The sequence below is a fragment of the Mustela putorius genome, unplaced genomic scaffold, assembly GCF_011764305.1.
Source record: "Mustela putorius furo isolate JIRA1106 unplaced genomic scaffold, ASM1176430v1.1 tig00000095_pilon_pilon_pilon, whole genome shotgun sequence".
NCBI classification, from domain to species: Eukaryota; Metazoa; Chordata; class Mammalia; order Carnivora; family Mustelidae; genus Mustela; species Mustela putorius.
Window position 1 is genome coordinate 6045900 of NW_025421280.1, and position 14929 is coordinate 6060828.

General features: G+C 39.8%; 1 protein-coding gene across 2 annotated transcripts in view; it reads left to right on the forward strand.

Moving 5' to 3' along the window:
• Positions 1 to 14929, forward strand: part of SUCLG2 (succinate-CoA ligase GDP-forming subunit beta) — a 267081-nt gene that overhangs the window by 9805 nt on the left and 242347 nt on the right. The window contains exon 1 of one of the 2 annotated variants that reach the window (XM_013053676.2): positions 7798 to 7938. The exons of the other annotated variant lie outside the window; for it this stretch is intronic. Coding sequence (XP_012909130.1) covers positions 7813 to 7938 — 126 coding nt within the window. The 5' untranslated portion in view covers positions 7798 to 7812. Of the gene's footprint in view, positions 1 to 7797; positions 7939 to 14929 lie in introns of those variants that run through there. 2 annotated transcript variants of the gene reach the window in all.

Genomic DNA, 14929 nt, shown 5'->3' on the forward strand with positions numbered 1-14929 from the left:
AGCTCAGAGTGCAGTGTGGATGGGGAGGCCTGATCTCTAGAGCATCACGTTATTTTCCACCCTTCATGATCTGCTGCTAACCCATCTTGTTTTCTCCAAGATCACATGTTCACGGTTGCTTTTTTCCCTTTTTCCCATTTCCAACTTTCTGAAGATTTTCTTACTATTCACCTTTTTGATTTGTATTGGACTACTTTACCAGACTTGAAGGTGGTGGCAGTGGGACTTGTTTTAGACTGTTTTCTTATGATTAAAATGAAAAGTATTTCTCAGGAAGAAACTATTAAATGGGAAAATGGGGTATCATGAGAAGTCAGTTCATTTATCCAAAATAGCCAAACAAAATAGCCAAACAGTTTCTAAGATATCTGTAGACAGTGGGCTTCATACAGGCCCAGAACACTTCCTCAGCTTTGCTTGAAGCAATATTGTGAGTTGAAGTACTCAACTTATCTTGGTTTATCTCCACTTCATGCTTCCCAAAGAGGATTTGTTTGGGTCTCTTTGCCACCACTCAGTAATGAGCTTCTTATTGGGCAGGCTTCCTTTAAGCTGCCTGCACAGGCTACTGGTTCCCATATCAGTCCCTGGTGCAGTCAGCTGGAACTCAGGGGGCAGGGTTCATTTCATTCAGACCCATGGTCTTGTGAAAATTATTTCCATATTTTATTTGTAAGACACACGTTTCTTTACCCGCATTTCAACATCTCTGAATTCCAAATATATTTTATACTTGTGTCATAGATTGATTTGCACGTTTTTCCCAGTGGTACATCAAAGTGGTGCAAAAAATTGTTGGTGGTTAAATTTGATGAAATTACCCTGTGCCTGAGTTTCCTCAACTGCAAAATGGGGAGAGTTACCATACTCACCTCCTACAGTCGCACTGAGCATTAACTGAGCTCATGCACACCATCTTAGCACTGTGCCTTAAATTATCAGTAAATATTAGTGATTGATGTTGGGATTATGATTGCAAACCAGAATCAGAAAGGCTCTATTTTCTTAGATCTTTCCCTACCATTCCTCTAAATCCCCTTAGTGCCTCAGTTTGCAAGGAAGATGAGCAGTGGCAGCCCAGAGAATCAGAAGAGTCAAGGTAGGCAATGATATGAAAGGAGAGAGAGGCTCCTTGTGGTGCCTTGTGTGTGCTCAGGAATAGAGGAATAAAATAAACTCTTGGGTAAAGGACTTTCTTGGCCTTACCACCGATTGCGAGATTTTTAGCTTTATCAGAAAATACTACTTTTTACCAGATCAATGGGGATCTCTTCACATTTGTATAATGAAACTCTGGTATCTTTTGCTTATTGCCCTCATCTTCTGATTCTGCTCTCCTAATTGCTATCAAGATGCTAGAGTTAAACTGCCTGGACTTTGAAGGACTTATTTGGGTTATCTTACCTTTGAAAAGGGGAGGAAAACCACATTTAATATGCACTCTCGTTCCAGCCTTAGGGCTTACGTAGGCCTTAAGTAATATAAAGAAAGCTGAAAGTTATTAATTATTATTATTATTTTTAAAGATTTTATTTATTTGTTTGACAGATAGAGATCACAAGGAGGCAGAGAGGCAGGCAGAGAGAGAGGAGGAAGAAGGCTCCCTGCTGAGCAGAGAGCCTGATGCAGGGCTTGATCCCAGGACCCTGGGACCACGACCTGAGCCAAAGGTGGAGGCTTAACCCACTGAGCCACCCAGGCGCCCCATTAATTATTTTTGATTAAGGAGATAAACTATTAATAGGGAGTGTTTCTTTGTTATGATTCACAACTCTTTTTAAAGCGATGTATCATTGAACGTAAAAACCAACAATGCAGGGAAAAGAAGAATGAATTTTTCAGTTGTTAACATTTTAACAATTAGCATGAAAAAATAAATGTGCTATTTGGCTAATTAGGAAAGCTAGATAAATTTGAGATAGTGAAGTTATAAACTCGTTACCCTCACTACTTTAAAAATGATGAAGAAAGGTTGAATAACTTAAGTGTTGAGTAGTCTCCTTTGAAATGGAAGCAGAAGTCTTATGATTGGTCATTTGGGGAGGCCGAGACTTAGGGTATAGATTCTGACACCAATTCAGATGGGTTTTCTAACACCACCAAGTGATTCTCCAGCATCAGTAGGTGTCCTATAATTCATCTCCATTCTGACATTGTTTACCGGAGATAACCTCAGATCCCACATGTTAAGGACTTAGTCCTAAAACTGCTGGCTCCTGGCCCCCTCCGCCAATCTCAAGTCCAGATTGTCTCCTGTGCTTCTGACGAACCATAGATTAGAGGTTCCCTTGGTTCCCCCCACCTCAGGTTCCATCAGTTTCCTAGAGCAGTTTATAGAATTTAGAGAAACACTTTACTTACTAGATTACTACTGGTTTATTACAGGCTATAACTCAAGAACAGCCAGGTGGAAGAGATGACTAGGGCAAGGTATGTGAGTAGAGTTGAACAGCTTCCATGCACTGAATGCACCACTGTCCCCAAAACTCCATGTGTTCACCAACTGCAAAGCTCTCAGAAGCCCATAGGTCAGCCATTTTTCTGGAGACCTTATACCTAGGCGTGATTGATTAAATCTCTGACCACTGGTGATTGAACTTGGTCTCCAGACCCTCCCACCTCCCCTAAGAGGGATGGGACTGAAAGCTCTAACCTCTGATCACTTGCTTGGTTCCCCTAGCAACCAGCGCCCATCCTCAGGTGGGGTCCAAAAGTCACCTTGTGCACATAACAAGAAGACACCTTTATCGCTCTCATCACTTAGGACCAGGATTTTTAGGAGCTCCACACCAGGACCATGGATGAAGTCCAAATACGCATTTCTTACTATGAATCACGATATCACAGGTACTTTTAGGATTGGAATACCAGATCCAAAACTCCTAGCAGGGCATATTGTGAATTTAATGGATGCTTTCTTTTTTGTCTGGTAAAGGTTTATGGTGAGGCTTTTATGAGTCGTATAAAATTGATTTTATAACTATATTTTATATAAAATATAATTTTAATGTGAGGGAAAACACACATAGAGTTAAAGCTTCAGATAGAGATGAAAGAAAATTATTAAGTTTCCTTTTCCATTAAAGGGCCACGTGTGAGTATGACATTTCATTTATCTTAATATTGACAGTATATCAATAATGTTATGTTTACTGCAATCCACAAGTTCCAGTATTTCTTTCTTAAAGATATTTTGTTCTCTGCTACAGGGTGAATCTATTTCCCCACACATACTTCAAAGGCTTTTTTAATAGGTCAGCAAAGAATCCCTTTACTGGAACTTTGAAGTTCTAAATAAGCAATATTGTTGTAATTTAAGTAAAATTAATTATGAATGCAAAGCAGTGTTTTTGTGATTGAATTTAGGATGTTAAGGGAAGTAGCAAAGGAACTGCATTTTCGATTCAAAATTTGACCCTGCAAATGCCTTTTATGTCTCTGAAACCTTGGTTTTGCTTACCAAGTTTCTAAAGGTTCTAAAAATACAAATGTGTGTATATATATATATATATTTTTTTTAAAGATTTTATTTATTTATTTGACAGAGAGAAATCACAAGTAGACAGAGAGGCAGGCAGAGAGAGAGAGAGGGAAGCAGGCTCCCTGCCAAGCAGAGAGCCCGATGCGGGACTCGATCCCAGGACCCTGAGATCATGACCTGAGCCGAAGGCAGCGGCTTAACCCACTGAGCCACCCAGGCGCCCCAAATGTGTATATATTTTTAAAAATTTTTATTATTTACTTTGTTATTGTGGTAGAATATGCACAACATAAAATTGCCATTTTACCCATTTTGAAGTGTGTGTCTTTTTGGCCTTAAGTGCATTCACCTCAAGTAAGTGCTGTGCAGCCATTGCCACGATCCAGCTCCAAGAACTTTTCCATCTTCCCTAACTGGAATTTGGTACCCATTACATACTAGCTCCCCCTTTCCCTCCTCACCAGCCCTCTGCAAACTACCATTCTTTCTGTGTCTGGAATTTCACCACTCTAGGGACCTCATGTAAGAGAAATCACACCACGTTTGTCCTTTGTGACTGGCTTAGTTCATTTAGCATACTGCCCTTAAATCTCATCCATGCAATAGCAAGTGCCAGAATTTCCTTCCTTTTTAAGGCTGGATTATATTCAACTGTATGTATAAACATATGTAACATTTTGTTGCTCCATTCATTCATCCGTGGACACTTACGTTGCTTTCACCTTCTGGCTATTGTGAATAATGCTATTGTGAGCTGCTATATTTTATGTTAATGCTCTTCAAAGTAGAAATGTTGTCTGGTGTATAGTTTGAGCTACATTTCCTGTTTCCCATGTCTGGTTAAAATGTTTAAGAAATACCTTTACTGTTAATATTCTACTAAATATTCATATTCTTTTATTCTTCCAGTGAGTATTTGTTAAATGCGTAATAGGCACACTTATTAGGCACTGGAGAATGGTGGGTTGGTAGGAAGCTTGGGCTTATGAGGTTGCTGCTGCCTTTAAGGAACGTATATAGGCCAGTGCAGTGGAGACCACTGAGAAATGGGCAGTTTAGGGACAGGTGCGTGGTGCTTTTGAGAGCTCCGCAGGGTTCTCTGGAATGTAGCTGTAGTGTTCCTCTGGAACTCACCTACACAGGGGCTGTTGATTGTGTTTGTTCGGATAACCTGAAGTTGAGTACATGCCAGAATAGACTCCAGACATTTCCCAAGCACATCTCTTGCGTGAGTCTGGTGTCGTGCCTTGAGCAGGATTGTCTCATTGAGTTCTTACAGTGACCCTGGGAAGTAGGTGTTCTTATTGCCCTCACCAAGCCTATTTTAAAAAAGCAGACTGGTTCAGAGACTTTATACACAGAGCTCTTGTCACAGCTGTTGCTCCACACAACTCCTTGGGTTGCCACTCAAGATTTTTCTGTTCATTCGTGCCTGTCACGGGTTGGATGGTGTCCCTTCCAAAAACAAATTTCTCCTTTCACAGCTTAAGCCTCTGTACCTCAGAATGGGATCTTATTTCCAGATAGAATCTTTATAGAGATTATCAAGTTAACTGAAGTTGCTGTGGTGGGCCCCAATCCAGTAAGACTGGTGTCCTTATAAAAAGGGGAAATTGCGATTCAGAAATGCTGATAGGGAGAACGCTTATCTGAACATGAAGAGATCATGGTGATGCTTCTACGAGCCATGGAACACCAAGGGAGGCCAAAAAAGCACCAGAAGCGAGGGGAGAGGCATGGAACAGGTTCTCCCTCACAGCCTCAGAAGGAGCCAGCCCTGATGATGTCTTGTTCTCAGAATGTTGAGACAAAACATTTCTTTTAAGATCTACTGTTTGTGGTGCTTTGTTCTGACAGCCAGAGGAAGTAAATATAATGCCTTTTGGTGTTGTGTGGTGTGCAAGTTTCTTGACTCACCTTGAGCTTTTCCACCTGGACCCTTTTGGCATCTCTGAGCTTTCCTAGAGATGCACATCTTTTATAGCTCCTTGGAAAGCCAGCTCATGGACCATGAGTACAAGTTGTCTTTCTTTATGCTTCATATGCTTGTTTTTGAATCAAACCTTGTTTCCCACTACATTATTCACCAGTGCTCGTTTGAGAAGCTCTGACCATTTCTGAAAGTGAGATCAATTTAAAGCAAGAAGAGTTGCAATTGAGAGAAGGATATTCCAGGGAATAGAGTGTAAGCTCTGATACCACCTCCTAAATAGGAATTCTAGAAGCATTTTGAACTGCAGCAAGAAATTGAAATAAATACAGAGCCTTACTTAGATGTGTCAATTCTGGTATTTTTCATGTAGCTTAAGTGGAAAACAAACCTCATTATTTTTTGGTCTCACCCTGCTCTTAACCATTCTCTATTCAGACAGCTCATCCAAGGTTAAACAAAAAAATTGCATTTTAAAACTTAGGTACAGGCCTTTTAAAAAACAGTTACATAACTTAATCCAGCTGATTTTGTAATCAGAAGCATAACACCAGGCACTGTTTTTCTTCAGTCCTATAAAGTTGAAATTTAAGAATAATCAGCATGCAATCAAAAGCTGATTATAAGTGAACAATAATGAACATAAAACTGAAATCAATTCTGAGGGTTATAATGAAAGAAAAAAAGGAGTAATAGCAGTAGTTGAAAAAGGAAAGTAATAAAAAGAGGTTATGCTAAGAGGCAAATAGTGGATGAAAATTAGTCAGCAGCAATGTTCCCTGGAATTCTCAGAGACTTTGGGGGAGAATAGGAGAAACGGAGATTATAAGAGAGTAAAAATGTATTTACTTGTATAGACTTACTGCCACAGAAGAAGTCATCTAGGAAAAGTCCTCGTGAGTTCTAGGAATGAATCACATCTGGTTCTAGATGCTGGCAGGTGGCGTGGAAAGAAAGGGTTCATTTGTATCCGATCCTAGCCCACTGATCAACGTGTGGCTTCAGGTAAGATACTCAGCTTCTTTGAGATTCAGCTTGCTCCTTAAACAGTTTAACATTTACCGTACCTTGGCTACGTACCAGGAATTACGCCACGTGCTGGGTGCATACACAACATGGCTACTAAAGCAATGTGTCCCAGAGTGCAGAGAGCATCCCATTGGCACTGGCAAGGCTAGGTGATACAGGGAGGCAGCATTCAGATATCAGCGAATCACCGAGTGAGGAAGTGACTCTTAAATATCTTCAAATTGTTCCGATTTCATCAGGAAGAATTTTCGGTCCAGTGCAAGTGTGCTTTTAAGATCTTCAGCTCAGGAATTTTTTCCTGCACTAGCCAGAGCTGAATCCCTTTTCTTTTTAGACTGTATTGGTATTACCTTCTACCCAGGCAAACAACATAGGTAGTTGTTTAAAATAAAGATCCTTAATAAGCTATGTGGTTGGTTAACCACATAAAGCAATTGTATTTTGCGGGTATATCAGGAATTGTGTGTAAGCAGTTGTCATTTGGAAATCTTTGGACTAGAGTCGCCTTTAAATTTCTCTCAGTTTGTGTTTCCTGGTAGGAGAAAGTGAAAGAAGGATTCATGTGAAAGTGATTTTTGGCGGGGAGGTATTTCCAGGAGAGTCTGAAAGGGGATCAGGGAAGTTGAACCAGTAGGAGAAGCAGGATAAGGAGAGTGTGCTATTCAGCTGAGACTCAAGGAGGGCAAGTTTGCTTTTATTCGACAGGGCAGACTGGACGTGGTATATGCACGTGGCACCCTAGAGCTTCCCCAGTAGGGGCAAGGGAGTTGGGGTATTTATACATCCTTATCTCTTCCATCAGGTTATAAATTCCCAGGCACTTGTGGTTCTTCGTACTCAAGGGGAAGTTGGCATCAGCACCCCAAGACAAAGGGCCACATGAGCTGGCTGCTGGGGGTGGGAGACACAGGAACCATGTGGAGGGATCTGAGGTCCTGTGGGTGGAGCAGGTCTGTTGCACCTGCAACAACCTGCTGCAGGTCTGTCGCAAGTGACAGGTAAGCCACTTGTGAGCCTTGTGCATTGGAGATTTAGTTTAATCCTTCGTGTCTTCGTTCCCTCATCTAGGTTTTAGAATAGCAGTAGGAGGGACACCTGGGTGGCTAAGTGGGTTAAGCCTCTGCCTTCAGCTTGGGTCATGATCTCAGGGTCCTGGGATGGAGTCCGACATCGGGCTCTCTGCTCAGCAGGGGGCCTGCTTCCCCCTCCATCTCTGCCTGCCTCTCTGCCTACTTGTGATCTCTGTCTGTCGAATAAATAAATAAAATCTTAAGAAAAGAACATAGATTTAGAATAGCAGTAGGAAAATTTTCAAATTCTCTGAAATTCTAGAATGTGAGAATGGTTAGGCCTCTTTGACGTCATCTCTTACATGATAAAGCAGCTGAATGCAGAGAATTTAAACGTGGAAAACCATTTGTGCTGCCTGGGTCATAGCAGGAACTTGAACCCCGATCTTCTGACTCCCATTCCAGGACATTTACAGTTTCAAATTCAGGTGACATAAATGTGTTTGGGTCTTTAGATATGTTTTGTTTTTGATGTAAACTCAGTGGTTTGTCTCTTCATGGCCTCGCTTGGCTTTTAAGCTTTTCTTAGTTAGGGACCATTTGAGATTCTGCAAAGAGATATTGAACATTTGGTTTAATATTCCCATGGACTTTGGCCTAATAAGTCCTAGCTGAGCTTTTCTATCTATCTGTATTAGAAAGATATTTCTCTCAAAACTTGGTATTTTGGTGAAATGAGTTTAGGTATTTTTGTTGTTGTTCAGAGGCTTTCTTCTTACTGGTCTGAAGTGTAATGGACCACAGGAACCTGGAGAGCTTATGAATCAGTGATAGTCTCCCTAACATTTATAGCATGTTGATCAAATAAAAGTTGCTGAAATGGGTTCAGGTGGTTGATGATAATAGGTATGTTTCTCTCAGCTTCCATTCTGTGGTTCTTTTAGAAAAAAAGAATCGATGCTCAAGTTTCCTTGGACTGTTTAAAGAATCCCACATAGAGATTGTACTTCTACTTTAACAGTGATTTATAGAATCTTAGGAGGAATTTTGAAAAGAATTCAGTCCTAACGCAGAAGGCAGGACCATTTTGTATGGGCAGTGAAAACTTGTTTATGGTCACTGGGACAGAAAACTGTGGGTTTTCTTTTACACTACTTTATGGCTGTTACATGGACTCAAATTGGTCTTTTAAACACTATTTGCATTCACCTCCAGTAACAAATACCATAACTAAGACTACAAAGCAGTAAGTATGGTTTGGTGGGTATAGAACACAGGCTGTGGGTTGTGGGATGGGGGAGATAAGGAGAGGTTGATAAAAGGATATAAACTTTAAGATTTAAACATGAAAAAGGTCTGAGGGTCTACTTATAACATGGTGATTATAGTTGATAACCCATGTATTATATAATTGACATTTGCTAGGAGATAGAATTTAAATTTTATCACCTCACCCCCACCCCCACCCCCCCAAAAAAATGTATGTACAAGAAGAGGTGGAGAGTGATGTGGTAACTCATTTGATGGGGGGAATCCTTCCACAGCGTTTCCATATATCCCATCATTACATTGTATACTATAAATATCTTAATGGTTTTGTCAGATCTCAGTAAAGCTAGGGAAAAAAATAAAAATTAAGCAATAGAAGGGTGAACCATACAACAAAGAAAATATAGGCACAAGGACCTGGGTTCTAATCTTGACCCTGACCTTACTAGCTCTTGTGTCCTTAGCAGGGAACTTAAACTCTCAAAGCTTCATTTTCCACTGGTGTCAGTAGAGGAACCGCAGTGGGCCAGGGGCGGGGAGCTGTGTGAAGACCTATGGAGGTAAAGACTGCTGGGCCTACAGGAAGCACTCAAGAAATGGTGGTGATGGGGATGGCGCTTGGAGGACTAGTGGTTTTGCTAGGAATGATGACAATACATTTTTTTTTTTTTTTACTGAACATATTCATAATCGATTGTTTTACATATGGGCATGCTGTGAGGGTGGAGTAAATGATATGCTTTCCTCAAATAGCAAGCTGACTAACTTAGGATAAATACCACATACCTACAAGTTTGCCAAGGAAGAATCATTCTGGTGGCATTCTCTCTGGATCATCAAAAGCGTGTTGTAGAGAGTGAACTGGGTACCATACTGCAGACGAGCAACCTTCAGGTTTCCTCTTCCCTCCACTCTGGGCCTCATTCTCTTTTTTCCTCCTGTGCGTGGACTCAGCATGCAAACACAGTCTCCCGTGTTTGTACTGCTTGGTCTAGGAGGTCCCCCTCAAACATTGGACTTACACATTGATGTATTTTTTCACATTATGTTTTCTTTGCTGGAAATGGGCTTTTTCCGACATATCTCCTTACTATCGTCAAGACGTAGCCCAAATGGTACTTCTTATAATGCTTTCTGTGTTTTCTGCTATTATCACTCTCCTACCCCATCCAGCGGCGAGTCTCTTTCATCTTTGCATCTCTAGCATCTAACACATGAAAATTCTATAGAGCGAGTATGTCAAATTGCTGTTTAGCAAAGGGTTTAGCAAAGGGTTAGTTAACTGAAGGTAAGGAATTTGCTGCTTTTGATGGATAATTATTAACTTTAAATATCTGGTGTGGGAGAGGACGCCTGGGTGGCACAGTTGGTTATGCACCCTACTCTTGGGTTCAGCTTGGGTCATGATCTCAGGGTCAGAGGCGTGGGATCAAGCCTGGCATCAGGTTCTGTGCTCAGCGGGGAGTCTAATTGAGACTCTCTCTCTCCCTCTCCCTCTGCCCCTCCCATTCATTCTCTTTTTCTCTCTCAAATAAGTAAAAAAATCTTTAAAAAAATGAATGACATCATTAGAACTTGGAAAGTTGAGGGGCATCTAGATGGCTCAGTCAGTTAAGCCTCTGCCTTCGGCTCAGGTCATGATCTCAGGGTGCTAGGTTTAAGCCCACATCAGGCTCCCTGCTTGATGGGGAGCCTGCTTCTCTCTCTCCCACTCCCCCTGCTCTCTCTATCTCTCTCTGTCAATAAATAAAATCTTAAAAAGAAAAAAAAAACTTGAGAAGTTGAAAGAATAATTCTTTCTCATTTAATAAAAAAAATGCCCATGAATAACATGAAAAATATGATATCGAAAAAAAATCAGATACTGCTTGCAAACATTTTCCTCCAGCCTCCCCCAGCCCCCACCTTGTGAAAAACCAATTACTTCATCTGTTTACCCAAGGAAGCCTTTGATAAGTGTGAGTTGGAATAAATTGTAATGGAGAAGTCAAATGTTGATGGTTTAATATGTGTTCTTGATTTTCAGGCCTGGGGAATTTTGTGCCATACCTCTAGCTGGCGCATCTTTACTGTTTACAGCCTGTAGAATGCTTTTCAGTTAGAATTTAGTATACTAAATGGCAGCCTTGCCAATAAACCAAAGGATTTTGGTTCTAATGCAAGATCTGCCTCATAGAAAACAGACTATCTGAATTCTTTTTTTGGTTCATGTTGTTGTCCTGATCCTAATGTTGTGTTTAGTTTTCGGAGTTTACTTGGTGGCTCCTGAGGTTTCCATTTATTCTGTGGTATGAAATGAAAGAACTAATGACTCAGTGAGATAAACTGTCTGAGGGGGTGGCAGAGTCAAAACCTAGTCTTTTTTAAAATATTTCATTTGTTTGGGTGTGAAAACTATTTTAGGGAGAAACCCTTTTGATTAAAAAAAAAGTTTCTTATTTTGTCATTATCTGGAAATTTTATGCCTCTTTGCCCACCAAGTCCTGCTTTTCCTGTCACTAATCTAAGTTTTTATTAACTCTCTCAAAATAGGATGTCTTCTAGCCTGACAGGTAGCAATTGGCTTTATACCGAAACTTCAGTTCTGGTGAGAGTTTGAGAACATTTTTAAAAAACAATATTTTGAAGGCATGAAATTGCTGACTTACAATGACTGATAGAAAAGAATAATCTCGGATAAAGCCTATGCATATTAAATATTTTGGATGCCTGGTCTAAACAGGTAATATTATGCCATTTCTAATTTTATATCTGAGTAAGAAAACTTATCTTGTACTTATTATATAAAACTTTGAAACTACAGAAATAGAAGACCTTAAAGATTTCCTGCAGTCCCCTGTGCCCTAGAGAACAGCATTGTAAATAACAGTGTGGACCATTTCATTATTTGGCACATGAGTACGTTAGGTGTATGTATGCATTTTCTTTTAAACAAAATTAGAATCACATTAATTAGAAAATTTTGTTTGTTTTTACCCTCCCCCTTGACATCAGATCAAGAATACTAACCTATACATTAAAATTTTTTGCAGGTATTATTTGTGATGCCAAATACTTTGGAGGAAAAGGAGGCTGCACTCACGTAGATGTCTTAATTTATTTTGTCAATTGCTTATTAGAGGGCATTTATGTTATTTCTGATATTTTACTGTCTTAATATTGTGCTGAACATTCTTGAGCATAAGGTTTTGTTTACTAATCAAATAAATTTTTGAGATGTTTTTTCGGATTGCCCTCCAGAAAGGCTGAACAAATTTATACTCCCTGTGGTGATTAACAGTAACAAGAATATTAGCAGCTCCTATTTATTGACAATTTCTTATATATTATATACCACATCCTACTTTAAGCACTTTGTGTGAATTAACTTTTTTAGTCCTCAAAAAACCTAGCCTCCTTTCAGAGATAAAAGAAATTGAGATGTAGTGTATGAAAATGTATGTTGTATAGTACCCTGACCTGCATCAAATATGATATAAAAAAAGTTTTCCTGTTTATTAGAGGGGAAATAGCTTCTCATTATTTCATATTGAATTGCTCTGATACTACAAATTGCTCTGATACTTTCATCTGCCATAAAGCAAATATTATCTTTCTCTGTCTTAGGAAGAAATTTGATCCCAAAGATGTCCTAAGACAAATTTTGATTCTCATGAGTCAAAAATACAGTTAGGAGGTGGGTGGGTAGATGGGTTAAATAGATAATGGGTATTAAGGAGGGCACTTGCTGAGGCACCTGGGTGGCTCAGTCTCTTGAGCGTTTAACTCTTGATTTCGGCTCAGATCATGATCTCAGGGTTGTGAGACTGAGCTCCACCTTGGGCTCTATACTCAGTGCAGAGTCTACTTGAGATTCTCTCTCTCTCTCTCTCACTCTCCTTCTGCTCCCCACCCCTACCCCTGCTTACAGCCCCTCTCTCTAAATAAATAAGTAAATAAATAAAAATCTTTAAGGAGGGCACTGTGATGACCACTAGGTGTTGTATCTAAGTGATGAATCACTAAATTTGGCACTTAATATTACACTGTCTGTTAACTAACTGGAACTTAAATATAAATTTGAAGAAAGCAAAACATATATAGTTAGTCTTAATTTCAGTAGGAAGTTTTTGAATACATCACTGATCTCCAAAATTAATACCAGTTCATGCTAAACAGCACTAAATCCCGTTAAAATGGACAATTTCTACACGAGTTGAAATCAACCATCGTAATATGGCATACATAACAAGACAGTGTCCTTTTATTATTTACTCTGTAACATGTTTATTATCTATGTTTTTTTTTTTTAGCTTTTTTTTAACTTTACATATAGTGTACTTGATATTGGGCTTATCAAATATTCATTGTTAGTCAGTGTTTATGTAATGGAAACTTTAATACAAGTCCTGCTCAAGAATACCATAAAGCATACAGAAAAAAAGCCAATGCAAATGACATATGAGATAACCAGTGTTAGGAACTGTCTACCCACGAGCACACACAGAACAAATGTACCCATATAAGTCTGCATGCATGATGTGTCTTGTTTCTCAGTTTTCAACAGCACACAAGGCATGAGGTATCCAAAGCATGCCTTGTTAATGCAAATAATGCCATGTATGTCCAACTAGATTTATTAAATGAAACTCCTCATTAAGTTGAATTCTTGTAACGTGATGGATGTATCTCATGGTGTTATTGTCTTATAAATAATTGGGACTAGGGAGGGGGACCGAAGCTCATTATTGCATGCTGTGTTGTTCAGTTAATCCATTTAATTGAGGTTCACCAATGGAAATGTTTGGAGCAAAGAGGCGGTGTGATTAGATTTCAGTTTCCAGAAGACCACTTTGGTTACTGGACAGAGTAGAATATGACCAAAAAAAGAGGAGGTTGTGAGGCCAGAGTTAGGATGCCGTTTGGAGTTTCTCTGGAAAGATTCAAGGTGATTCTTAGACTACGTCCATCAGGATCACCTGGGAGGCTTGTTACATGCAGATTCCTGGGGCCCTTTTGTTATAATCTGTGCCCAAAACCCAGGAATCTGCCTTTTAACAAAATTTTCCACATTAGTGTTTGAGAATCACGGATCTACTGATCTTTAGGATACATTTTAACTCTGGCATAGGAAAAAGGAACACTTGGGTCTATGAATTTTTGAATGAAGGAAAAGAAATATATTAATCCCTTCTCATGAGAAGTCATTTTAGGGTGTGTTTTTGAAAAAACAGGGAACATTTATCGGATGCTTAATAGGTACCAGGGTTTTCCTCTCTCTCCATTTTCATCTTATTTTATTTTTCCTTCATTTCCCCTTTGTTCATTTGTTTCTTAAGATAATTTTTTTTCTTAAGCCTTCTACAACTGGACAAGCTCAGTATTAATAACCTAATTCTAGATGAGGCAACTGAAATCCATAGCATCTGAAGTTATTTCCATTTAGGATGCTTTTAGCTACGAATTAAAAACTGTGACTCAAACTGGCCTAAGTAATGAATTCTTCATCATGGCATGTATCAAGGACTCTGGAAGTAGGGTGTGCCCCAGCTTAGGTGATTCAGTGGCTCATGTATGTGATTGAGATTCCAGGATTTTTGCTTCTCTCTGCTATAAAGGCTCTGGTATTGGTTCCACCTTCACTCTGAGAAGCAAGATGACTAGTATTTCTGGGAGAGAGACAACATCTGGAGGAAGAACAGAGATAATCTCTTTTTTGTTATTCTCCTGGAGGAGGAAGCTCTCTCCATAAGCCTTGTCAGGCTTCCTGTCACTTGGCACTTAGGGAAGATTAGGTCATATGCTCACTGCTACAACAATCCTGATCAAAGAGGTAGGATTCTCATCTTTGGCTGAGAATACGTAATGGTTTAGAATAGATACTGGGCAGTTACCCGGTAGTAGTAGTGTCTACTACAGCACTGCTGGTGAGTGGCAGAGCTAGGAGTTGAACCTCTCTGTCAGACCCCAAAGTCTTCATGATTTCTCCTATGGCATATGCCTCCTTAAATGTCTGTCTGTCTGCTATAAAGGCTTCCACTTTTACCTCTCCTTAATGGTTTCTTGTTGGCCAGGAACCCCAAATTAGGTTCAGGTGTCTCCTTGCTGGCTTTCTTTACAGACCTAGCCTGAGCTCTTAGCCATGGTGAAAGGACTGCATTTGCATTCAGCGATGTGCTGCCCCATGGCCGTTTGAACAGTGGCTCCCTGTCAGCTAGGAAGGACAGTGTC